The sequence below is a fragment of the Leguminivora glycinivorella genome, chromosome 7 (assembly GCF_023078275.1).
Source record: "Leguminivora glycinivorella isolate SPB_JAAS2020 chromosome 7, LegGlyc_1.1, whole genome shotgun sequence".
Classification (NCBI taxonomy): domain Eukaryota; kingdom Metazoa; phylum Arthropoda; class Insecta; order Lepidoptera; family Tortricidae; genus Leguminivora; species Leguminivora glycinivorella.
Genome location: NC_062977.1, coordinates 11,225,160 through 11,250,732, shown reverse-complemented (window position 1 = coordinate 11,250,732; position 25,573 = coordinate 11,225,160). Strand labels below are relative to the sequence as shown.

Sequence of the window (25,573 nt, the reverse complement as noted above, 5' to 3'; positions counted from 1 at the left end):
CAGACTCCCTGCAACACGTGTTCTTCGTCGAATTCGAGTGTAACTGAAGTATAAGTACTTTTAGGGCCACTTTCACCAACCAAAATAGAGGGTTAACCCGAGGGTTAACCCACCATTTTATATGGAATTTGACAGATGACAGCCCACTAACCCTGAGTTAAGTGATTGGTGCAAGTGGGCCTAATGTAGATAAATAAATACAAGTCAACTTTCATAATCTGCATTTTTACCTACATTTGATATAAAATTAGGCGATTACAGGTAGTCAAAGTGCCCAAGTTGATTTTGCTAAGTATGCGCTAAGGTCCTAAGGCTCGCTAACGCACTGTTAGTAATTTGAGTCGCCATAGGTACACTATACCTGTCAGGTACCATCAATTCTTAAACCTGTGTGGCGAACTTAACGTTGTCTCTGGCATAAAAAATATTGTAGATTGTAGGCATGTTAGGCATGTAAGTACTTATTTTTTAATACTGAAACTCCAGGCTATTGATAAGCGAGAATGCAGTTAAGGCTGTTGAAGTTAACGGCGTTACGCGGCATCTCGGATACTGCGGGCGCCAGCGGCTGTCAGCACAGCACCAGTGAGAGACGCGCCGCGGAGCGCTGCGCATGGCTACGGTCAGCCACACTATGTCCCACACCACACACAACCAAACAAACTTTGCCAAACCAAGTGTTCACTTAATCTTATAACACCAGTTGGAAAGTGGAAGTGCTGCCTGATATCTGCATTGTTTATGTAAGTACCGTCGTGTTTTTGTTGATTAGACACGGGAAGTGATAAAAATTATACCTATCTAAATGATAAGTTTAAGTAGTAATTAATGAAATGATACTCATTTGAAAAATTGGTGGTACTTAATGTAACTTATAGCATAGGTACCTTTAAGGTACAACACAAGTAAGTATAGTTATTATCAATGATTAATTTTGTTTTACATTCTTCGGTACATGAAATATTAATTAAGCACTTGAGTACTAGAAACCTAGGCTTATAAGGAGTATTTAGGTACGTATCTGTATAAACGATAAGCAAACAATACCGTAGCCTGGGGATGTACCTTTATGATAATTGTTTCGCTATCTTCGTCTACTTATTCGTTCGCCATTCTAGGCTAATCTCTGCAATAAAAAGGTACACTTGTTTATATGTAGGTACTTATGTACTTTGCGTGAAGTGTGTATGAGTAATTTAGATAAATGTAATAGTGATAATAAAAATAACTATCAATTCTGCATATTGCCAGGCAAATGGAAATCTTATAATAAATTGCTATTGTTTATTATTAAAGTTAAGTACTGTCGGACGTGTAATGGGTTTATTCATCCATACGCGCAGTCAATTCAAAATATGCATTTTGTCTACTTACTGAAATTGGATTCGTCTAACGTTAACATAAGTACCTACATTAATGAGGTACATACCTATACATACCAAGTAACTTCAACAATTATTTCATTTATAAGTTATCTGTAGTATAAGATAATAAGGTAAATACTTAAACAGGTAAATAAGTACTTTAAGGAGATATTTTTTCACTTAATAGGTACGACATAGCTATGTTACCTAATATGTGCTAATATTCAGAACAAAACAAGTTTATAAAATAAAGCCTAGAATATCATTCAAATCAAATACCGGGCGTATTTTAATATCAATCCAAAAATGTTAACCCAGCCAGGTAGGAACCTAATTTATTGCACTCATTCAATAACATTGAGAAAGGCGCAAAAACTGTACTTGGGGACCGATTTTTTAATGTCGAACGCACGTTATTTCGCCGTTCGAAAGTCTGTAGAAAACGACGAAATACATTTTTTTGAAAAAGGAGGGCTAGTGATTTCAAATCTAGTGGTAACGACCACTCGTTTTCAATTGTGTTAGATTGCTAGTTGTGAAGATATATTTCAACGAAATTCACGACATCGAATGGTCAACATTCGAAAATCGCCCCCCTGGCGTCACAACATGCACAATAGAGTTGTCAGTAACATAAAAATTGAGTACGTAGAATCATGTTATCGATATGCGAAGACCGTTTAGCGGGGGTATGGTCGTCGCTCTGACGTCGTCAGGTAGGTTCCTTGGGCTTAGAGTCCAAATTCGCTCGTGTCTACCTTTGATCGTGCCTCGTGATCACGTTCACCTTTATAAAACACTCAGAATGAAACTATTTCGCAGGTTTGTTAATGTTTCATTGAATTACATTGCGAAACAATTCGACGGTTTGTGTTTGTTTCGTTACCCAGTAAGTCATACCAGGTACTCGTAGTTGCTGAATATTAGTAATATCATTATATCAGAAATTAATCAGACTTTTGAAAATGTATCGCAGTGTTTATCATGTTACTTATTTTTTTTATCATATGTGCAAGAAATTAGCTGTTTTCGACAGTTGCAGATATTCGAATGAAATAGTAACGTAATCGTAGATAACATTTATTTTATCTATCCCGGGCATTTGGTACGAGTACACCTGCAGCCACCAGTATTGTGTATGTATGTATGTATGTATAAGCTTTATTGTACATAAAGGAAACAAAAGAGACACAGTTACAGAGTCAGTAATATACAATGTAGGCGGACTTATCCCTTAATGGGATCTCTTCCAGTCAACCTTTTGTTGTGTTGTTGTGTACATCAGGCAACGATTTTAAACATTTTATTTTAGGGGCGAAATATTTATTTATTTAACCTTTATTGCACAACGTAAAGTACAAATGGCGAAGGCGAACTTAATGCCTTAAGGCTTTCTCTACCAGTCAACCATTGGACCAAACATGTGTAAAATTTAAAAATATGTTTCCAACATTATATAAATCTCATAAAACATGTTGGTCACTCAGCAGAGCAGACAAAATGTGAACGCCGTAGTTCAACCTGCTAATATTTATTTAACGCATCTTAACTTTTAAGTTTTAACTTCAAATAAGTTGCAGTAAATTGAGTTATACGCAGATTTTTTCAACTATTACTAGTAACTTATTTTAAAGTTCAACTTCCAATTACGAGTAGGTTCGAAACTTAACTCCAATTAAGTAGGTTTTTGTTTCGTAACATATGGGCCTTTTCAGAATTTGTAATTATCGTCACAAAACTGACAGTGAGTTAATTTTTGTTAACAACTCATGCGCGGATCCAGGGGGAGGGGGTCATGGGGGTCATGACCCCCCCCTGGCGCCTAAGTTGGCCATACAAATAGACCACGTGACTCCCCCCTGGAGCCCCGCGCCTTTACCACGTGACCGCCCCCCTGGGCACGATGCTGGATCCGCGCTTGTAACAACTTACGCTAATTGGGGGGTCCCAAATTTTGAAAATGCCCATATTTGGATTTCTTTGTATCCATACTAATATTCTAAATGGGAAAGTGTGTGTGTCTGTTTGTTTGTCCGTCTTCACGGCAAAACGGAGCGACGAATTGACGTGATTTTTAGGGGTTACTAATGTATTACCAAAAGTTATTTGCCAGATTTTCACATCCCAAACAATGTATCCCAAAAATTTAAAAGGCAACTCATCACTTCCCAACTTACCGTGTGACATATACATATTTGCCAAAATAATGATATCCAAATAAATATTTAGACATTTCCTTACTTTGGCAATGTTCATTTTACCAAACTTCAATTAATCAAAATGATTAATTGCCAACCAATATTATCCCAACAGAAAAAAAGCCAAATCTAACATTTGGTAAAACATTTCTTGGGCATTTTTTATTTTAACAAACCTTGTTTACTCAAACCGAATAGTTGACAAAAATATAAATAAACCACATTTACTTTGACATTTTTTTATATAACCAAATCTTAACGTATTCGAAATAAACCTACTTTTTTAGTAACATTTTGTGTAGGGGTCGCAGTTCTAACCTAACCTAAACCTACTTTCTTAGCAACAGTTTTGTGTGGGGGTCGCAGTTTTAACCTAACCTAAACCTACTTTCTTAGCAACAGTTTTGTGTGGGGGTCGCAGTTCTAACCTAACCTAAACCTACTTGACGGACATTAAGTTTGGGGGTCGCAGTTCTAACCTAACCTAAACCTACTTTATTTAGCAACAGTTTTGTGTGGGGGTCGCAGTTCGAACCTAACCTAAACCTACATTCTTAGCAAAGTTTTGCGTGGGGGTCGCAGTTCTAACCTAACCTAAACCTACTTTCTTAGCAACAGTTTTGTGTGGGGGTCGCAGTTCGAACCTAACCTAAACCTACATTCTTAGCAAAGTTTTGCGTGGGGGTCGCAGTTCTAACCTAACCTAAACCTACTTTCTTAGCAACATTTTGTGTGGGGGTCGCAGTTTTAACCTAACCTAAACCTACTTTCTTAGCAACAGTTTTGTGTGGGGATCACAGTTCTAACCTAACCTAAACCTACTTTCTTCGCTACAGTTTTGTGTAGGGGTCGCAGTTCTAACCTAACCTAAACCTACTTTCTTCGCTACAGTTTTGTGTAGGGTTCGCAGTTCTAACCTAACCTAAACCTACTGTTTTAGCAACATTTTGTGTGGGGGTCGCAGTTCTTACCTAACCTAAACCTACTTTATTTAGCAACAGTTTTGTGTGGGGGTCGCAGTTCGAACCTAACCTAAACCTACATTCTTAGCAAAGTTTTGCGTGGGGGTCGCAGTTCTAACCTAACCTAAACCTACTTTCTTCGCAACAGTTTTGTGTGGACTCGCAGTTCTAACCTAACCTAAACCTACTTTCTTAGCAACAGTTTTGTGTGGGGGTCGCAGTTCCAACCTAACATAAACCTACTTTCTTAGCAAAGTTTTGTGTGGGGGTCACAGTTCTAACCTAACCTAAACGTCCTACTTTTTTAGCAACATTTTGTGTGGGGGTCGCAGTTCCAACCTAACCTAAACCTACTTTTTTAGCAACATTTTGTGTGGGGGTCGCAGTTCCAACATAACCTAAACCTACTTTTAGGTTTTTGGGCTATTGACTCGTCATAATTATGGTATTTTCGTCAAAAGTGTTTGTGGGAAGCAAACGTGTAAGTAGTTGTTAAAATCTGTTTGGGAAATGAAATTCGGTAAATGAAAACAATCATGTTAAAACACTTGTCAAAAACTGGTTTTGCATAGTGTGTTTTTAAGGAAAAAATTTTTTACTAAACAAATTATTTGACTAAATAATTTTGTCCAGTAATTAATTTGACGAAAGTAAAGTTGAGCAAACTTTTCTAGTCAAAGTGAAACATTTGCGAAATTAACAGTTGGGGTTATAAAAGTTGCATTACAACAGTTTGGGAAATTATCATTTGACGGATTTTAACGTTGTCAAATGTTATTATGGGAAAGATTGAGTTGACAAACGTGTAGTTGGCAAAATTCGTTTGGGAAATGAAATTCGACAAAAAAATCTTCGGTAAATTAAAAGGATCCCGATTTTTAGGTAGAGATAGTTGAAGGGATGGAGAAAAACTTTTTGTCTCTTTCTAACGCGAGCGAAGCCGAGGGCAAAAGCTAGTTATGTTATAATTATTAGTCGTAAACAAACTTCTTCTTGCCTCGTTAACCTGTATATTCTGTAGAAAACAGTGGTTAGCATCGTCTCTTCAAGGTAATTGATCGCAATTACTCAGTTAATTAATCCAGATATCCAAGTATAATTTTTACGACCGGTCTGGCCTAGCGCGTAGTGTAGTGACCCTGCCTGCTACGCCGCGGTCCCGGGTTCGAATCCCGGTAAGGGCATTTATTTGTGTGATGAGCACAGATATTTGTTCCTGAGTCATGGATGTTTTCTTTTATATTATAAGTATTTGTATATTATATATATCGTTGTCTGAGTACCTGCAACACAAGCCTTCTTGAGTTTACCGTGGGACTCAGTCAACCTGTGTAAGAATGTCCTATATTTAAATAAAAAAAAAAACAAAATAGTTAGTACCGGATTAGGCGTAGTAGGTACTTGAGCTGAGCTGAAAACTCGCGGTCACAATTAGGTACCTACCAAAAACTAACTGTATGCAATCAGCTGGATATTACGCTTTGCTCTAGCTCTAGCTGAAACAAAGACGCTTCAGTCATTTAAGTATGATCACAATTAGACGCCCAACAGATATGTCTATAAATATTTTTTAGTATTAAAGATTAAGACAAAGAAATCTAAAAAAAAACGTCCAATAATGCTACCGTCTACAGTTTAACAGTAGATACTGTTATATCTAAATTTAATCTCTTGTTCGATCAGTGATAAACTTGGGTATAGTCTGGTAACAGATTAATCTAAAGATAATCTTAATTATTTTGACGTCAACTATAGGTAATTGGTAGTTTCGTGGAAATGTTTTTTTATTTATATAACGAATACTGGTCATATCAGCGCTATTCCGCTCGTTACGTGTTATACTTTGCCCTTGCCATGTGTCATTGACCATTTTTTTTATAATTTCGTTGCTTTTTTTTATGATTTCTCACATTTTTATTGGTGGATAGTCAGAGTAGCTATCGACACTGGTCTTAGCGTATTACGTTATAATTTATAAAACCCCTTGTATTAAGCATATTATTAACGCAACACTAGAAACTAGTGGACTAAATGTAGCATGTAAGCGAGGAGATATATGGGACTTTCCGTAAATACGTCCAAAACGAAGGTCATGGTGATGGATAGAAATGGGAAGTTGAAGCTCACAGGCGCGTTGGGCCTGGAAACAGTGGACAGTTTTGCCAACCTAGATTCCAATAACAGCAATGATGGTTCCTGGAGAAGCAGGAGAAGGAAGTACCTACCTAGACAGGATAATTGGAATGGGAAGTGTTATGCCTCAGCTTGGTATTTTCTGGAAAACAACCTGTCCCTAAAAACTAACATGTTAAGGACTCTAGAGCTCTCGATTTTTTCGTACGATGCCGAGACTTGGACTACTAGAATGAAAGCTGTAGACCGGAAACACATCGAATAACGTCTTCATATAGAGACCTCAAAATCTCTTACCAGCTATCATCTGGGTGTCACACAAAATGTACTACTTATATGAATAATTGCAAAGAAAAGGGTGATAAACTCATTCATCATCATCATCATGTCAGCCCTTTATCGCCCACTGCTGAGCATAGGCCTCTCTTCCAGTACGCAAAACTCATTATGACGAGCAAAGTAGGTGGGAAAAAGATTGAAGGTGAATTCAGTCTTAAACGTTAGTCTGAATAAAACCATAGGTACTGCTCTTGTCTTCACAGTTCACATTATGACTCTCCACACTACCAGCAACAAACACAAATGAAGACGGGGAATGATCGTGAGAGAGAAAGTGATACAAAAGGGGAGTCAATCACGACCCTCTCACCGTCTGTATTGAGGAATACAACGCAAGGAAGGGCCGACGAGATTTATATTATTTATATAACTTCAATGGATTGTGCGCATGTAGATATGTAGAATTGTAAATACGTTTTCAAGCGTTGTGATGTGTCAAAAATAGGAGCTTAAAAATGTCCACTTTACAAGACTAAATGTATAATAGGTACTTATTTTGTTTTTAGAGATCATTGATATCAACTTTATGAAATTTATTAGGCACAAGCCTTATCAGGAATATCAGGGTCTTTTGAACTTTGGTACAAGTTAGCCAAACGTGACTCAAGTACCTTCAGGTACATAAGTTTCGGCCCGGTAGAAATGTACGCCCGTTTTTTTTTGGCCAAAACCGAAACTGCGGCCGAAACATGTTTTTTTTTGGCCAAAACTGGCCGAAATCGAACCTTCGGTGAGTCATTAGCTAAGACTTGATATGGATAACATCCACTAAAATACCCACATTACTAAAAAATAGTACCAACCAGGGGCGGCTCACTCTGCGATTCTATCGCCGCGCTGCAAGTACATGCTTGCGGCCGCGAGTTCGCGGCCTAATCAGGGGAGGCGCGCGTTCTCACGGAACGCACGTTCGCACGTTCTATTGTTACTTTCCGTCGCGAGTTTTTTTTTAAGGTTCTTATGCGATGTCCGCTTGTGGAATGGCTAATAATGCTTAGTTAAATAGATATTATGAATAAAATAAATACCATAGGACATTTTTACACAGATCTACTATTAATAAGTACCCCGGAAAGGTTCAGGAAGGCTTGTGATGTTGGAACTTAAACAAAAATATATAAATACTATATATATATATACCTAGAAAGTACCTAAGACTTGAATATAATAGTATAACATTTTATCTGAGTATTAATTCGTTTTAATCCATAGGCAACCCTATCGCCGGACGCCGCGCACGTGCGGCTCGTTTCTTTGTAAGAATTTTGTAGGCATTTAAAAAGGCGGCATGTCGTGAACATCAAAGCAGTGGGCCTTCTGTACTTGTACTATTATATATTCTGTGTACCAACTAAAAGCTACCTGTCTAAAAGGGTGATAATTTCTAAAGGGTTGAATGGGTTGTGTTGTGTGAACATTGCCTGGGTATATTTTATCGAACCGAGATAAGAGACCGTTACGAAATATTAATTAGCCATTTTATTGTGTTCCGATGCTCATTGTAAAACTGTTGTTTATTGCAAAATATGAAATTATCACCTCATTACAAAAAAGTATATAAAACTAGGTTTGCCCATAATAACTCCAATCAACAGCAAGAAAACCACATGCTACATAACTAGTTTGATAGTTCAAACATGTTTACATTTAGATATTCACATAGCTGGGCACCGTTAATCAAATAGTTAACTTCGATAATCGCTAATCCGTTAATATAAAAGTTAACTTCGTTAATCGTTAAAGCGATACATTTCAACAAATTTAACGGAAGTTAAAGTTAATCGATAAGCCGTTAATCTTGATAAAAAAAATATTTTACTGTAGTGTGCGTAAGTTTATATGTTACTGTAAAAGCCCGAAGTTCGCCAAAATCTCTTAAAAAATCCCAGCTGCCAATTGGTAAAAGCGAAATGTTAATAAAATATTCTCTATGGACTTACACCGACGTTGGTTCGGTAAATCCTAGGTTTTAAATTGGTGACCTGTAGATATTGGGTCATTCATGCGGTCGTAGTCATGGTGCGTAGGTTTCTCGGATTGAGACACTTCTAATCGAAGTTGTGATCCACGGTAACTTGCTAGATAGCGCGGCCCGCCGAACCCTGGCTTGATGCGTCGGTTGCGCGATTTGTGTACGCCTTGATGATTTACATTCTATTTCCCAGTTAGTGATGGGTGCAGTAGGACTAATAAACTTTAGCAGGTGTCCAACAAGTGACCGAAAAGGCACCAATTGGTCTGTAGACTGTGAATTTACGAGAAAATCCAAGATTTCGCCGTACTCCGGCCTTTTACAGTAGCGATCAGAGCAAGTTTTACTCGGCACGCGCGAAACTGGATTAACGATTAACGGACTCGAAGAAATTTAACGGAAGTTAACGAATCCGTTAACGTTTTTTAAAGTTAACTTAAAAGTTAATCCGTTAACCAAAATGTTAACTTCGTTAATTAACGATTAACGGATTAACAAGTTAATGCCCAGCTATGGATATTCACTACAAGCTAAGTCACCGCTTGATACCACTTTAATTACATTTTAATTCATATTCCTTTAAGGTAGGTTTAACCAGTTTTTCAGTTATGTATGTACCGCAGTATCGCCACACCTCGGACACTGGCGATCAAATATATGAAAGAGGCGCGTTCCTAAGCACACATTCTAAGCTCGTGTAGGCAAACGCGTACCATGCTTGTATGAGTGACATATGACAGGTCGACTGTTCGCGTTTTTGACAGGCGGTAACTGTGAGGTAACCGAGAGGGGGTGGGCGGCATTTTCAACGGGAAGCGGGAGTGGCCATACTGTACGATAGTACTCTTTATTATACTGTGGTATCGCATTAAAATTTATGTTTTTTATGAGGTTTTATGTTTATACACTGTATATTACTGTAAATTTCCGCAAAGGAATAGGAGCCGCAAAAGGAAGCCGCAACTAATTTAATACATTAGTGAGACCAGCCAAAATGTGTTAGGTACATTGTAGGAAACAATGATAAGTTGATAACACAACAAAAACAAAATTTAAGGAAAAAAACCGGCCAAGTGCGAGTCGGGCTCGCGCACAAAGGGTTCCGTAGCAGCAAATATAATAAACCAATAACTTAACCAAAATTACAGTTAAATCAACCTATCTCAAAAACTATAAGAGATACTTTGATCAAACTAAAAATCGTTGAAAGAGTTAATTAGCATGCATCACCTCTATTTTTTTTAGAATTTTATACCCCGTAGTTATAAAAATAGAGGGGGGGGACATACTTTTTACGACTTTGAGAGCTGATATCTCAAAAACCGTTCACTTTAAGAAAAATGTTTTTTAGAAAACTTTATATCATTTTAAAAGACCTTTCCATTGATACCCCACACGGGTATGTACATCGAAAAAAAAATTTTCATCCCTCAGTTACATGTATGGGGGGCCCCACCCCCAATTCTTTTTTTACTATTTAGTGTCATAATTTTGTAGCGGTTCATACAACACATATTCCCATCAAATTTCATCACTGTAGTACTTATAGTTTCCGAGTAAATCGGCTGTGACAGACGGACAGACGGACAGACGGACAGACGGACAGACGGACAGACGGACAGACGGACATGACGAAACTATAAGGGTTCCGTTTTTGCCATTTTGGCTACGGAACCCTAAAAACCACATACACAGATACAAAATAATTTTATTTTGCATGTCATGCGAGCTCTTGGGAATCCATCAGATAATCATTTGTTGTTTTCCACTGATTATGAATACCTATACCCCAAGAGCTATCCGGTCTTGCTACTACTGGGAAAATAACTTAATTCTATAACAGTACTTTTTATCTCACCAAAAATTAAGTTTGGTAATTTGGTACAGTTTTTTTAGTTAAGCCACCAAAATTTGTGACAAGAAACGTATAATATAATAAAAAAAAGATTATTTTAATTCACTAAAAATCAGGCGAAAATGGTATCAGGACTTTTGTTTTAAATTCGACTATTTTAATTTATGATCTTTATAACACATTAAGAAACCACCTATTTTTGTGAATGATACTTCGTAGTAGCAAAAAGCGGAGTAATTAAATTAGTTATGACGCAAGCAATAATAGGACAAGTGAAGTTATGGTTGTTTTGTATCTACATTATGTGTTGAAACACTATTTCTACTGAAACCACCCTAAAAACAAAACGGAAGTTCAGTATTTTACTAGCTCAGAATAACATTCAGGGCAAAAATTATATCAGCAAAAAAATTGGAACAGACTTTTCGTTAAGATCAAAATAAAGAAGTATAAAAAATAATCCACCTTTAAATGCACGCCAAGAAGCGCTAAAATCTGTACTGAAAGAAGTATTTTCATATTTTTCATTTACCTACAAACTCTACTATTGACGATGTCATTTTCTGCATTATTTCAAAAGTTAGTTATTCATTCGTATTTTCATTACATCGCGGTATAATAATATATTTCGCCACCTTCACTATCGCTTAAATAGCTCAGTTATAGTAGCGTAAGACGATGGGCGCGCTCCTGACCTGACGTCGTGGGTTCGATCCTCGGCAGTGGAAATCTTTTTTTCTTGTTATTTTTTTATCTTTTACACCCTTTTAAACCCTCTCTTTTTAAATATTTATTTTTTAGTATTAGATTTACAACCCATTTCATTGAAATTTTGTTAGACACATGTAATGCAATAAGTTTAAAAATTGTCTTTCAGTATTAGTATTGATTGAAGGTAACCTAAGGTTCAACATCGTGCGTCGTTCCTACTAACCGCAATACTCTGTCTTAGCTAACCATCGCTAGACGTTATGCCCTTGTAATAAGGATTACAACTGTACAGTGACAGTTGTCCGGTATGACTAATAGATTTATATATCATTAAGCTAGATTGAGTTGTTAGGCCAAAAAGTGTGTCCACATGAGAGGGTAAAGTTGGGGCTGGTGATCTCGCACTTATTGCCACTGTCAAAATTATTTGAATGACGTCATCACTGTCATTATTTGGGGATACCAGTCAATATTCAAAGTTACTACCAAATCTACTAATACCGAATTAAAGGTTTTTTTTAATTGCGCAAATCTTTGGTTTTATGGCTTCATAATAATGACTTACCAATTCATTACAAGGTATTAATATCCTTGCCTCGATATAATACAAAAATAATTTAAGAAGTTTATAAACTTAGTTATCATACATACATACATACATACAATCACGCCTGTATCCCATAAAGGGGTAGGCAGAGCACATGAACCACTCAAGTTTCAGTGCCACTCTTGGCAAAAATGGGATGGAATAAAACGAAATTGTGACATTGCAGTGACTTAGTTATCATACAGGTAAAAATACTACTACTGTAGTAATCTCTTTAACACTGGTCACAGGTGCGAGAGGGACACCAGCCCCAACTTTGACCCTCTCATGTGGACACACTTTTACTAGTCTGATAAGAACGCCTTTCTGCACCGGTGATAAAGTTCGATAAAATTCAATTTAGTATGGCAAAAAAAGTGTGAGCTCAGTCCCTATTGAAAGTCCATGGTATGAGTCAATGAAAAATTGGCTAAATAGTAATCAGAAAACAAGCAAAAAGGGTAGAATATATTTCTTATAAGTTATTTCTTTGGATTACATTACAAAATGAATGTATTATACATTATATTATAATACTCGTTGTAATTGTATAGATTTCAATGAATAATTTTATTTGTTCAAATTAATGACTTTCAAGGAACAAAAACTATTGAGTCGCTATTAGACCGTTTTCACATTATCCGATCCGATAACGGATGTCGGAAGGATATCAATAGAAGAATCCAAGATTCCGCCTGTAGTGTATGGAATATCGGTCCGACATCCGATATCGGATCGGATAATGGAAAAACGTACTACATTTTACTCTTTTTAATACCAAGATTAATTAGAGTCAGTTGTATGGTCGGTACGTAGTGTAAATAAAAAGTCGAAAAGTAGGTCCTTTCTATACTTTTTGCTATGTATTTTATATTTCAATAGGCAGGCTTTTGTACCCATATTACAGTACTTTCAATATGTGCTATCCTATAATTAAATTCGAACACTCGCGTATTAGACACTTCTAATATTATTTGAATGGCATTACCAACATTAAATCTCCTTTTGAAAATAAATTTTAAAGAATATCCCACACTATCAGATCAGAACCACTGGTATTTAATTTAAAACAAATGCCTATAATAAATAAATCCGATAAACCTTTGGGTTGTCTGCTGTCGAATTTAATTGTTTTCATAGAAAATATTTTAATTTGTATCCTTCCAGCTCGAGATTCTTGGAAGCCTTGTAAATTTTTCTTTGTGACAACAAGATATGACATTTATTTCAGGAAATTTACACATACATACATTACATACATTTATTGTAATAAACGGAGTACAAGTGACCAAGATAAAGATGATACAGTAGGGTATTTTTAAAGTTTATGTAATGAAGAAGTAAAATTGCGGCCTTTTTTAGGTATTTATATTTATGGAATAAATTGGAAATATCTAATACCTACATACTTATTATATTGGTAGCGGCTCCATTCGTTCAATATTCGTTCGCAATTCATTTTGACATATAAGTCATTTGAGCATATTATGACAAAAGGTATTTTGATAAAGAGTTTTTCCCCTCACTAGCTCGGAAACACGTGTTTCGTCCTTTAATACCAGCGGGTAAAAACGCATTTTATCCACTAGTGGGTAAAGTAATTTGACCTTGAATAAAGTCAAATTAACTGCTGTAAAATTGATATAAGTAGGTGAATCTAGTAATAAAGATGATTTACCACCTGTGGAACTACTGGAAGCAGTGATAAACGCATTTATTGCGTTGTAGTTTCCTCACTATAGTGAGAGGAAAAGTTTTGTGTTACACTCGGGTGCAAATGTATTTTACTTCTCGTGTGTTAAAAAATTCGCAAGTTCAGGATTCTATTCTCGAACCACTCGCTTCGCTCGTGGTTCAACTATAGAATCCTTTCACTTGCTCGTTTTTCAATTCCACACTCGGCGTTAAAATACAACTTTGCCCCCTTGTATAACAAATAACTATTAGTGTGTGGCAGTTCCATTTGCAATTTTGATACTTAGGTCTTTATACACTATGTTGGTTATGACATGAACGATTTTTTTCCTAAGCAGATAAGAAGTTAACGTTATTAGCATCAACAAGAATGTTATAAATGCAATTTAGACCCAGATTTTTAAAACATTTTTGTTATGAATTGTGCGTCCTTGTATTTAATGTCATTGCAGTAGCTTGTACTCATCAACTTATAATATAAATAAAACCTTAAAAAATTAATTAAAAAAGCTGTAAAAACGTATGCGACGACTGAGATTTGAACTTGTGACCTGTGGCTTGTAAGTCTAACGATAATCGCCGGGGCTATACCTGGCCGTGACATATGGGTCGAAATTAGACTTTGCATAGCTTTCGCGTGTTTGTAACAAGCGTTGCTTCAACGATTCTGAAGAATGGAAGAATACATTTCACAAGATGACGGAGATCTGTCAAATGGTAGAAGAGAAAAACGTGAGATAGATGTATGTACTGACAAGTATATACTCTTTTCGACGACTGTCAAATCGCATGCCTAAAATAAATGTGTAATTTTTTTAATTACTTTGGACTTTATTATCGGTGGGAAACGTCTGTTTTTAATCTACTTAAAATATTACTTATGTAGAAACAGGCATGTAATGAGGAGGAACACTCAAAGGATATGACAGATGGCGCCACCCTATTAGTCCGTGAGACGTGAGAGCGAGAAGCTGATAATTATGTTTTTTCTCTCTCTCACATATGAATGACAGTGACATGCATAGGCGCCGCCTGGCGGGGTAAAATGTCAGTGTGCCTCCTCATTTACGTTAATGTGTAATAGAAGAACAGAATAAAAAGCATGCGACACGGCTCATCACCTACCCTCGGCTCAGCTCCACCGGCGTGGTGGTTTGCCATATGGATTCCTAAATGTAAGACACTAAGGTCCAAACCAAACCACGCAAAAAATGTAAATATATTAAATAAATTAAAGTATTAAATAAAGGTCAAACTTATTGGGTGGATTATCATGCTGTTAATATTGTTAAATAGGGACAATAAAAGTCAACCTCGTACTATTATCTGTTTCGAATTTGCCCGGTCAAATATTTAGATTTTTTATTTCCATATAAATATATTGGTGGTTTTTATATGTTAAATATCTGAAAAATTATGTGCTATTGATTTCTGGTTAAAAATATCTGTTATTATATCAGCTCTAGAGCATGTTAGACAAAATTCAAAAATTCTATATCAATAAAAATAGTCTTATTTCCCGTCATATATTTAGGTGGCTTCGGGTTGTAAACCTTAAAACTGATTTTTTTCTACATGTTTCCACCATTAAATTACTGTGAGGTATTTTGCTGAAAGAAAACGCTTATTTTCTAGGCGTAGTTTTTTTTAATATCTTCCATTCCAAACTATTGGTGGATTCGAAAATATAGGTTTTTTAAATTGCGATTAAGCGCTGTATATGAAATAAAACTACTGTTATAGAATTATTTTCAAAAATATCGTACCGGTCTTAGGTTACTAGGACCTCTCAGCTCAAAAGCAGCATTTAATGTATTCAACTAATTCCTTTTTCCTACAATGAAAATCCCTATATAAAGTATTCATTGTTTTGTTTTTGCTTATTTTCGTGCCCATGGCTGCAATAATGTATACCTAAGCATTAATAATATCTCAACCATAATTTATTGCATTTCAGGCTCACCATTTCATCATCTTCAATATCTTAACGGAATTTGTACTTAAAAGAAAATGGATTACGATAGCTACGATGGAAGTAAGTACTAATAACCTAACCATAAAATTAAAATTTTGAAAAAACCCCCGACCGCGACATAGTGGTCCGATTTTCTTGAAACATGGCTAAGAACACTCGATTAATTCAGCTTTCACACAAAAAAAAACTAAATCGGTTCATCCGTTCGGGAGCTACGATGCCACAGACAGACACACACACAGACAGACAGATACGTCGAACTTATAACACCCCGTCGTTTTTGCGTCGGGGCCCGGGGGAAAAAAAAACACTTTTGTACATTAAGAAGTGGAAGTATTTTAAGTGTATTATAAAGTAGGTTTTAAATTAGTGCACGATTTTTTTGAGCAGTAAATGCTTACAAATCTTTAAAGTACCTAGGGTACCTACGTATTTAAACAAAGGCGTAACATACTCCAATCGAACTCAATAATCGACTTGATACCGAGGTTGCAATCTAGATTTTCTGTTGGAGCTATCACAGTCATCACAGATCACAAAGCGATATTAGATTGAAAAAATAATCTTGTATCGATTTTATATTAAGGTCATTACGGGTAAATGTGCCATACGAGGGTGAGTGTATCTGCACGGGAAGCATGGTCGCGCGATAGACGATAAAATATCAGGCCGTCCCTATCGCACTTACAAATAGTGCGATACGGACGGCCTGCTATTTTATCGTCTATCGCGCGACCATTCTTCCCGTGCTGGTCTTTTTGCTCATAAGTAATGACACAGTGCGGTGTCAGTAAATGTAGTAGTAGTAGTAGTACTAGTAGTAGCAGTAGTAGTAGTAGTAGTAGTAAACACTAATGTATGTCTCCTAATAAATACTTATCATTGTTTAAACACCAAACAGGTCAAATGGGGCACCGACACTTACCCATATTGACCTTACCTTATAGTAACTATATTTCGTTAAGATACATTTATTGAATCATAAATTAGATTATATTTTCATACGTAAGAAAACGAATCTTCTTGTCCTAAGCTTTGTCCCGTTATCTGGGGCCCATTTCTCGAAGCTACAATACGTTACCATTTTATTTACAAGTGGTTGTCAATGTCTAATAGAACAAGTTGGAAAGAGACTTCCGCTTGTAATAACTTTCAGTTTGAGAAATGGGCCCCTGGGGCCCGTTTCTCGAAAGGTACAAGCCTTGTATTACAAGTGCGCGAACTGTCAAATCGTATGGGTTGTCATGGCAACACACTTGTAATACAAGGCTTGTACCTTTCGAGAAACGGGCCACTGGTCTCGACTCTCCTTGTCTGTCGTTTCCACTGTTGCCGGTTCTGGGCTACGGGGATGTATGCTCCTACGTTCTTCTGGGCCGTCGTCAACCAAACCAAGAAGACTAATTGCATACATGTTTCCTTCCAGAGCTAACGACGGTGGAGCCCGGCGTGTCTATGACGGCGCTGGACGAGGAGATCCCCTCGCTGACGGTGGCGTCCATCATCGGCGTGGCGCTTGTGGTGCTGGTCGCAATCGCCATCGTCTTCGTGCTAGGCGTCCTCATAGACTGCCGGCAACAGTGAGTTGTACAACACATGTTGCAGAGCCATTACTGTACACTACTTGTGGAGGAGGAGATCCCCTGGCTGACGTTGCCGTCCATTATTAGCGTGGCATTCGTGCAGAAGGCCACTTACTCACTATAGCCATCGTCACGCCACAGTCATTTTTAGAGTGTGTAGAAACAAATATCTTATTTGATGATTTTTGTGTATTTCACCACCTACTCAAACACTTTTGAACCGTGTATTATGTTATCAGTAGGTAGACCGGGGACAATAGAAACACGTTACGGTTGAAACAAGTCAAATTTCTCGAAAACTACAATACCTACGTGGAATACGCAATACTCACGATACGAGGTCGACCATTTTGCAAGTTTGAACCAATAACGATCGGGCACGCGAGTGACGTGGCAGTGACAGGGAGCCGATGAAAATTTTCGACCAAAAAAGTAACTATTGGTGCTTTCGTATATTTTTGTCTAATTTTGTGTACCCGTGTAGTATGAAAATTTTAATTCGCTAAGTGATATGAGTGTGGATTCTATAATATTTTAAGTGCCATGAAACAGTGATGGAGTGTCATTAATTGGTAAATAATTGACTTTGAAATCAAACATGTGTTGTGGTGACAATAGAAACAACGTCCTTGTGGACGATTGAAACGTTTCAAATGTCCCTGTGTTTTAATCGTCCCCACAAGTAACCAACTGTCAATGCAATCGGGTTCTGTTTTTTGTAAGTATAACAGCGTGAAAATTCCACGAATGAAAGTAGCAATATCTACGTTTAACTCTGGCCTGAAAACAGAAGAATGTGACCAACAGATCTTCAAAAATGTCTACATACACTGCACACCGTTGTTCTACGGACTGGTTATGATTGAAACAAGGTTATAATTGAAACACCCACTTTTGTATGAAACACATTAATATTTTTTTATGACTATTCCATAGAATTATATCTTACTGTTTCATAATAACCAAAATGTTAAATTTATATGTAAGAAGTTACCGAAACAAAGAAGATTAAAAGTCAAGTATTTTTTTTTTACATACGTTTCTTTTTTTTTTTTTTTTTTTTTTTTTTTTTTTTTTTTTTTTTATTGAGAAAGAAACAAACGGTCACATACAGTATGAGATACATATGTTGTTATTGCATTTACAATAGACCTATAGTTTCCTTAAAGAATATAAGTGCTTAAATTTATTAACTACATATATACATATTCAGTTGTATAAGATAGATGCTTAAATTGTAATCATTTGCATAATAGGTACAAAGAACATACTTACCCATTATGCAAATTACTACGAGTGTTAACAAACTAATTTAAACGTTACTAATGATTAGAATACGATACATTTTGGATAATTCAGCTTTGCAAACAAAATGCTTTCTTTAAATCGCTAATACTACAGTTAAAAACATCAATGTTTGAAAGATTAACACTTTCATTATATAGTTTACAGACACGCCTTATAAACATATTTCGTGCATAGCATGTTCGACTGAACGGGATAGCAAATAGTTCCTTTTTACGACATTTACGCTGACGCGCACGAGGGACTTTAATGTTTATTTCTTCAAGCAACGAGGGGATCGCTAATTTTGAGTGTAATATTTTATAAAGTAAGACCGAGTCTACGCAGTCACGGCGGTCTTTAAGAGGCTGAATTTTATAATGCTTTAATGAGGAGGTGTAATCGGCATAGTCATGACCTGTTCTATAATCTAACGTTTTTACAAATTTCTTTTGGAGCCTCTCGATTCTGTCAATATGAACAGCATGGAAAGGCTTCCAAACAGCGCATGCAAATTCTAAACGACTCCTGACATAGCTATTGTACAGTGTTATATAACTAAAAGAATTATTAAAAGGCTTGCAGACTCGTAGGATAAAACCTAATTGCTTAAACGATTTTGTGACTACGTTATCAATATGGGGAATAAACGACATCTTTGAATCCATTGTCACACCGAGATCTCGGATTTGGGTTACTCTATTTAATGTTTTATTAGAAATAGTATAATTATGATCAATATTTTTCTTTTTTCTAGTAAAAGTTATAATACTACACTTTTCATTGTTCAGAAATAAATTATTATCATTGCAGTATCTCTCTAAGTTAATTAAATCCTCTTGTAGTAGATCACAATCTGAGCCATCTCTAATAGTTTTATAAATCTTAGCATCATCCGCGTAAAGTAATACTTTAGAATGCTTAATGTAGTCTGTTATATCATTTATATATAGCACAAAAAGAAGAGGTCCCAAATGAGATCCCTGTGGGACTCCTGATGTGACAACCCTGTACTGCGATGTGTAACCGGACAATACAACTGCCTGTGTTCTAGATTCAATATATGATTTTATCCAACGATAGAGATCACCGTGTATACCGAGTTGCCATAGCTTATTTAACAATGTGCTGTGACAGATTTTATCGAATGCCTTGGCAAAATCGGTATACACGGCATCTACACAGTGTCCACTATCCATAGCCCTAATAACGTCTCCTGTAAAAATCAACAAATTACTATCCACCGAACGACCTTTAAAGAAACCATGCTGGTGGGGGGTAATATGATCCTTAACAACTTCGAAGAGTTGACATTTAACTATCTTTTCGAGAATTTTACTGAACTGGCAGAGTTTCGATATAGGTCGGTACTTTTCGACTTCATGGCTTACTTTTCCTTTTGGTATTGGAGTTATCCAAGCCTGTTTCCATATTTTTGGCACACATCCATTACTTATTGATTTTTTGAATAGGTAACATAAGGGTTTTGTCAGAAAATTAGAACATTTTTTTATAAAAAGAGGGTGTACCCCGTCCGGACCGGAACCTTTATGAATATTGATAGCATTTAACTGATTTAGAACAATTTTAGTTGTAATTTCTATAGAATTTATATCAATGGGAGGATGTGACAGTGAATCTAAACTATTACTAACATTAGACATATTGTATATCTCAAAAACAGAATGGAAATAATCATTAAAGTAATTACATATTTGTATGGCATCTGAAGATGAGTTACCATTATAAGACATCGTTTGAGGGAGTTTATTTTTGGAAAATACTGACTTAACATAGGTCCAAAAAAAGGCTGGATGCGTTTTTATTTTGTTCTCCGAATAAGCAATATAACTTTTATAGCACTGAGTCTCAATTTTCTCGGCCCGTTTTCTTAAATTTTTAAATTGAATATAATCAAGTGGGTTTTTATACGTTTTCCACAATTTGTGATATTTACGTTTTTCGTTTAGAATTTTTTTTAAATTTTTACTATGCCAAACAGGGGCTGAAGAAGAGGTGTTTATTTTACGACGGGGTACGTACTTGGCAAAAAGATCATTTATAATTTCATAAAATAGTTCTATACATTTTTCTAAGTTACAGTTATTGAACAATGACTGCCAATTAATTTTAGATAGTTCTATATTCATATTTCTAAAATCAGCTAAATGAAAATTATACACTGAAACTGGGGCCGATTTAATAGGGCAAATTGAAAGGTCAAATAATAAATCTAATGTGAGCGATTTATGATGGCTGTCTTCAGGAGTTAAGGGATAATCACAAGCGGCAACAGTACAAACACAATTACTTATTATTAAATCTAGAATACGATGGTTGCTATTTAAAATATGATTATATTGTTTTAAGTCTGTAAAGCACAAAAAATCTTGTAGCAAATTCGTTTCATAATTACCACTTGATGTTAAGATTAAATTAGCTGAGGAGGAGGCTACCCAGTTGGCGTCAGGTATGTTAAAATCCCCTGTTAACAAAAACAAATCATCGGGCCGTTCGGTAATTAAGTCACTAACAATATTAAGAAATGAATCGAGCGCCTCCTTATGTCCTTGACCTTGAGGTATATAAATGCATGCAATATTACAGAATCGCTGTTTATTTACACCACCGCGCTTAGAGAAGTTTCCAGGTCCGCGCTCGATACCTATAGGAAGAGATACCCACACACAATCACAGTATGCCCGCGCGGGCACGGGCCAGTCCCGGGCGATAGGCTGGTACTTAGCTCGCACAGCCACCGCCACTCCGCCCCCCCGCGCTGCACCACTGTCAACAGCTGACCGATCGCATCGAAATACGCTGTATCTGTTATCAAAATATTCATTATCATAAAAATCTGCCGTAAGCCATGTTTCGGTTAGACAAATAAAATCATAATGTGACTGCGCGATTTGTGAAAAAAACTGAAGAGATTTAGTCCGTAATCCCCTCACATTCTGATAATAACCCGTTATGTTACTAATTGACATAATTTGATGTGTGTTGGTGTCGTCGTTAAAAAGGAACCATTTGTGATATATAGTTTGATACTTACGTGTGTCATAACATTATTAAAAACTGTGCAGAAATAATGCACGAAATATATTAAAAAGCTATATTGATGCATTGTACTTGAATATAGAACAAAATCATGGCGTGAACTAAGTATAAACATAATATTTACTATCGAAATCTTGTGCAGTCTTAAATAGGTATTAAACATGTAAAAAAGCGAGCGCAGATTAAAATAATTATTGTTTTTAGAATTTCTTCTAACTAGTACATTTCGAGCGAAAACCAGGTAATAAAAGATAATTTGTCATTTTAAATTTTCTAAATTGTGACTATTACGTATTTGTATGACTTTACTGGTCTCAGTCTTCCGCATAAATATCTTGCAATCCCTGGTCCAAACAAATGAATAATTTAGCTCAACTTTAAGTTCTCTGGCACGTTTGAGTAACAATTTATTCGCCGGTGTAAGGTGATCTCCAATGTAAACAGTCGACGCCGGCCCCGGGAGGTTGATGTCGGCGGTGGTTAGTCCTCGGCGCGCGCGCACGGCGCCTAGCAACTCATCCTTACGCCGGCGCTGGGTAAATCGCACGATAATGGCCGGCGGGCGTACACTTGTGTTGCTGTTTTGCGGATCCGAAACAAAACGTCGAACGCGATATATTGTGTCTACGTCGCTCTCTGAGATTTTGTATCCCACCAGATTGCAAATGTTCCACAAAATGTTATTTAAGTTTTCTCCCTTTTGTAAAGGGATCCCGGATATCTCAACATTGTTAAGTAGGGAGAACTGCTTATTATTATTATTTTCGGTGATTAAATTTTCAATTTTTTCACTTGCCGCTTTGAGATCATTTTGGAGGGTGGGGAGTATAGCACTTTTATCCTCGACTGATGAAACCCTAGTGCTAAGAGTTGATAACTCCCCCTTAATCTGCGCTTGTTCGTTAATCAAAGCCTGCGTTTGAGATAATACCGACCTGATTTCTTCTTTAAGATCGGCACTAGAGGATGCAACTTGTGCCACAATATCCTTACGTAAATTTTGAAACTCCTGTTTGATGTCATAATCGTAGTCAGGCTGCTTCCTTTTGCGCATATGTACCTTCAGGTCCTCTGAGGGGCTTTGTGATGGAAGGTTCGGTTGGGATTCAGATTTCGTTAATGCGCCCTGGGTGCCCAGGGTGCCTATATCACCACTCACGGACCCCATATTGTGCATAGCAACAGAAAACCTGCAGCAATCCGACTTGTTTACAGTACAGTGGCAGCGGGAGCGTTCCGTCCCTCGCACCCCGCGGGAGATAAGATAAGCACTGCACTTCACGTTGAAAACTAAACGTTGTAGTATACGCAGATAAGGTTTATAATTGCACAACACTAATTTTAAATAATTTAATACATTTTAGCACACAGGTAGCTTCGACGCTGTCGCGAGACGGAATGAATTATGTCAAGATATTGAAAGAATCTTCAGGCGCTGAATATTTATTGTATAGTGTCTTCTACAAAAGTGATCTTTTGGTGGTCTGTTTTTGTAACACGGCAGTCATTAATAAAGATATGTATAAAAACATTACTTTATTTTTCCCAAATTTATAAGGAGTGTTTCAAATAACCTCGCATAGTGTTTCAATTGACAACCATATGGGGTCAATTGAACCACTCTCCCGCTTCCTCTTTAATTTCATAATACAAGATAACCATGGGAAGCATACCTTTAAAACTAATTTTATTTAAAAGCCAAATAAATTACCTTCTTAAAAATAACTTTCTTATCATCCTAACTATTCAAATTAAAATGCTACAAGCGATTAAGTAAAAATTGTTTCAGTTGTCCCCGTAAATTACCTTCTTAAAAATAACTTTCTTATCATCCTAACTATTCAAATTAAAATGCTACAAGCGATTAAGTAAAAATTGTTTCAGTTGTCCCCGGTCTACCCTACCAGGGATCGGATACCGGTATTTTTTTCGGAACGGTTCCGTACGTTATTTTAGCGTTCCTGGTAATTAACCGGTATTCTTTTTCATTCAGTGAATAAACGTTTATGAGAGAACCGTTCCGAAGAACGGAATTAGATGATCCGATCTTAAAGAACGGTGATAATGCCATGACTGGAAACACTGTCCAGGACAGCCAACCTCCGGTCACCCCGCTGATCCAATGAGCGGCGGCCAGCATCTCCACCTGCCTGACCAATAGGCAATAAGAATGAAGACTGAAGTCACTGAAGCTCGACAGTTTCCCCTTCGCGTCACTATACGTAAAAGCAAGGTGCACGGCACCAGCGTCCCTTTTTTTTATTAACGAACTTATCTCTCCCGCTACGTGTCCTAGACTAGAACCACCTATTGTATTTTAAATATATTAAAAATGGTAAATATTTAGCCTGTTTTATTTAATGTTTGGGTTTCGGCTCAAACAAATGGTTCACGGGAACGAAACTGAAATGGTTATTCAATTCCAAAATTTGAACGAGCCCGGTGCGTCGGCATCTACAAAGGGACGCAATCGCTACCTACGAAGACGGGCGGCTCAGAACAGTAAATATTTTGGTTTAAAGAACGTTAAAATTCTGTTCTTTTCGAATACTGGTTAACAAAAATAATTCTGTTCGTTCACTTAAACGTTACTTTAGGGAATCGTTCTTTTGACGACCGGTCTGGCCTAGCGCGTAGTGACCCTGCCTGCTAAGCCGCGGTCCCGGGTTCGAATCCCGGTAAGGGCTTTTATTTGTGTGATGAGCACAAATATTTGTTCCTGAGTCATGGATGTTTTCTATGTATATAAGTATGTATTTATCTATATAAGTAAGTATATCGTCGCCTAGCACCCATAGTACCTACAAGCTTTGCTTAGTTGGGGCTAGGTTGATCTGTGTAAGGTGTCCCCCAATATTTTTTTTTAAGGAACGAAATAAGAACCGTAACTGAAATTTTTTTGTTCGCACTGAACAAAATTTATAACGGTTTACGAACAATATCACATGGTACTATCCCTGAAAACATAGTACAAATAGTACAATAATGAATAATTGTGTAATTTCAGGCGACTACTAGATGAAAAAATGGGCGAGATGAAACGTGCCAGGAGCGTGCGGGGCAGACGTGCGTCTGCGCAAGACGCGGACGACGCCAGCATCGTCAACAACGAGGAGGCCCCGCCCACCAGCATGCCGCCCGCTGCCATGCTAAGAGATGTGCCATGATCACACCGACTACACGAATTGGGTTTCACCGTGACGTTGATGTCCGTATTAAATTCTCAGAATACCTAGTCTATAAACTGAATGATTGAGAAAAACGTTAAAAAAACCTTACAAAGAAAATATGTGCCTGTCTAAAGGAAGACAATGTTCCATATTATACTTAAAATAAATATATTTTAGTAATGTTTTTAATTTTATGATGGTGTCATAAGGTGCTTAATTCATTAGGTAATTGATAAATTCATCAGCATCTAGAATGTAGAAATAAGCACCTTTTGACCAGAATATACACTAAATTAAATGAATAAAGTGACTGTTATATTTTATATACTTATACATTTACTATACATAAATATGTTATTGTGAGGGATAGGATATTCGACGACATGTCTATTTATTTATCTAGTTAAAGCCTGCTTGTCTATGTAATTTAGCAATTTCGACAAACTTTCGATAATAGTTTGCTCCACCACTCACCTATTATTTTGATATTTGTCCAATGTAATTATGGCTTTCCATATAGAAGGGTTCTAAACTCAATAAGAACTATCGTAACATAAATGTATGTTGGAATTATAGATAAAATGGATTTTATTGCATTTGAAAAAATTGCATACGGACCGTTTTGTAATGGAAAGCCACAACATATAAAGGAGCTGTTAAAACAATAAAGCGATAAATAGGGAACA

The 25,573-nt window shown here is 36.7% G+C and overlaps 1 protein-coding gene across 2 annotated transcripts; it reads left to right on the top strand.

The window, feature by feature from the left end:
* Nucleotides 1–414: 414 nt before the first annotated feature.
* On the top strand, nucleotides 415–25,573 carry LOC125228020. 2 transcript variants are annotated; one of them, XM_048132457.1, is made up of 4 exons: nucleotides 425–743; nucleotides 15,773–15,850; nucleotides 17,217–17,370; nucleotides 24,725–25,573. In XM_048132457.1, exons 2-4 carry the CDS (start codon nucleotides 15,826–15,828, stop codon nucleotides 24,882–24,884), a joined length of 339 nt encoding a protein of 112 aa, XP_047988414.1. In that variant the 5' UTR covers nucleotides 425–743; nucleotides 15,773–15,825; the 3' UTR covers nucleotides 24,885–25,573. The 2 variants fall into 2 exon arrangements, with proteins under 2 accessions (XP_047988415.1, XP_047988414.1); XM_048132458.1 differs by lacking the exon at nucleotides 15,773–15,850 and having other exon boundaries at nucleotides 415–743.

Excerpts from the sequence above, each read along its gene's own strand:
- LOC125228020 (XM_048132457.1), top strand. The coding sequence starts at position 15,826 with ATGGATTACGATAGCTACGATGGAA. Across the intron at positions 15,851-17,216 it reads TTACGATAGCTACGATGGAA|AGCTAACGACGGTGGAGCCC; the intron begins GTAAGTACTAAT and ends GTTTCCTTCCAG. Across the intron at positions 17,371-24,724 it reads CTCATAGACTGCCGGCAACA|GCGACTACTAGATGAAAAAA; the intron begins GTGAGTTGTACA and ends GTGTAATTTCAG.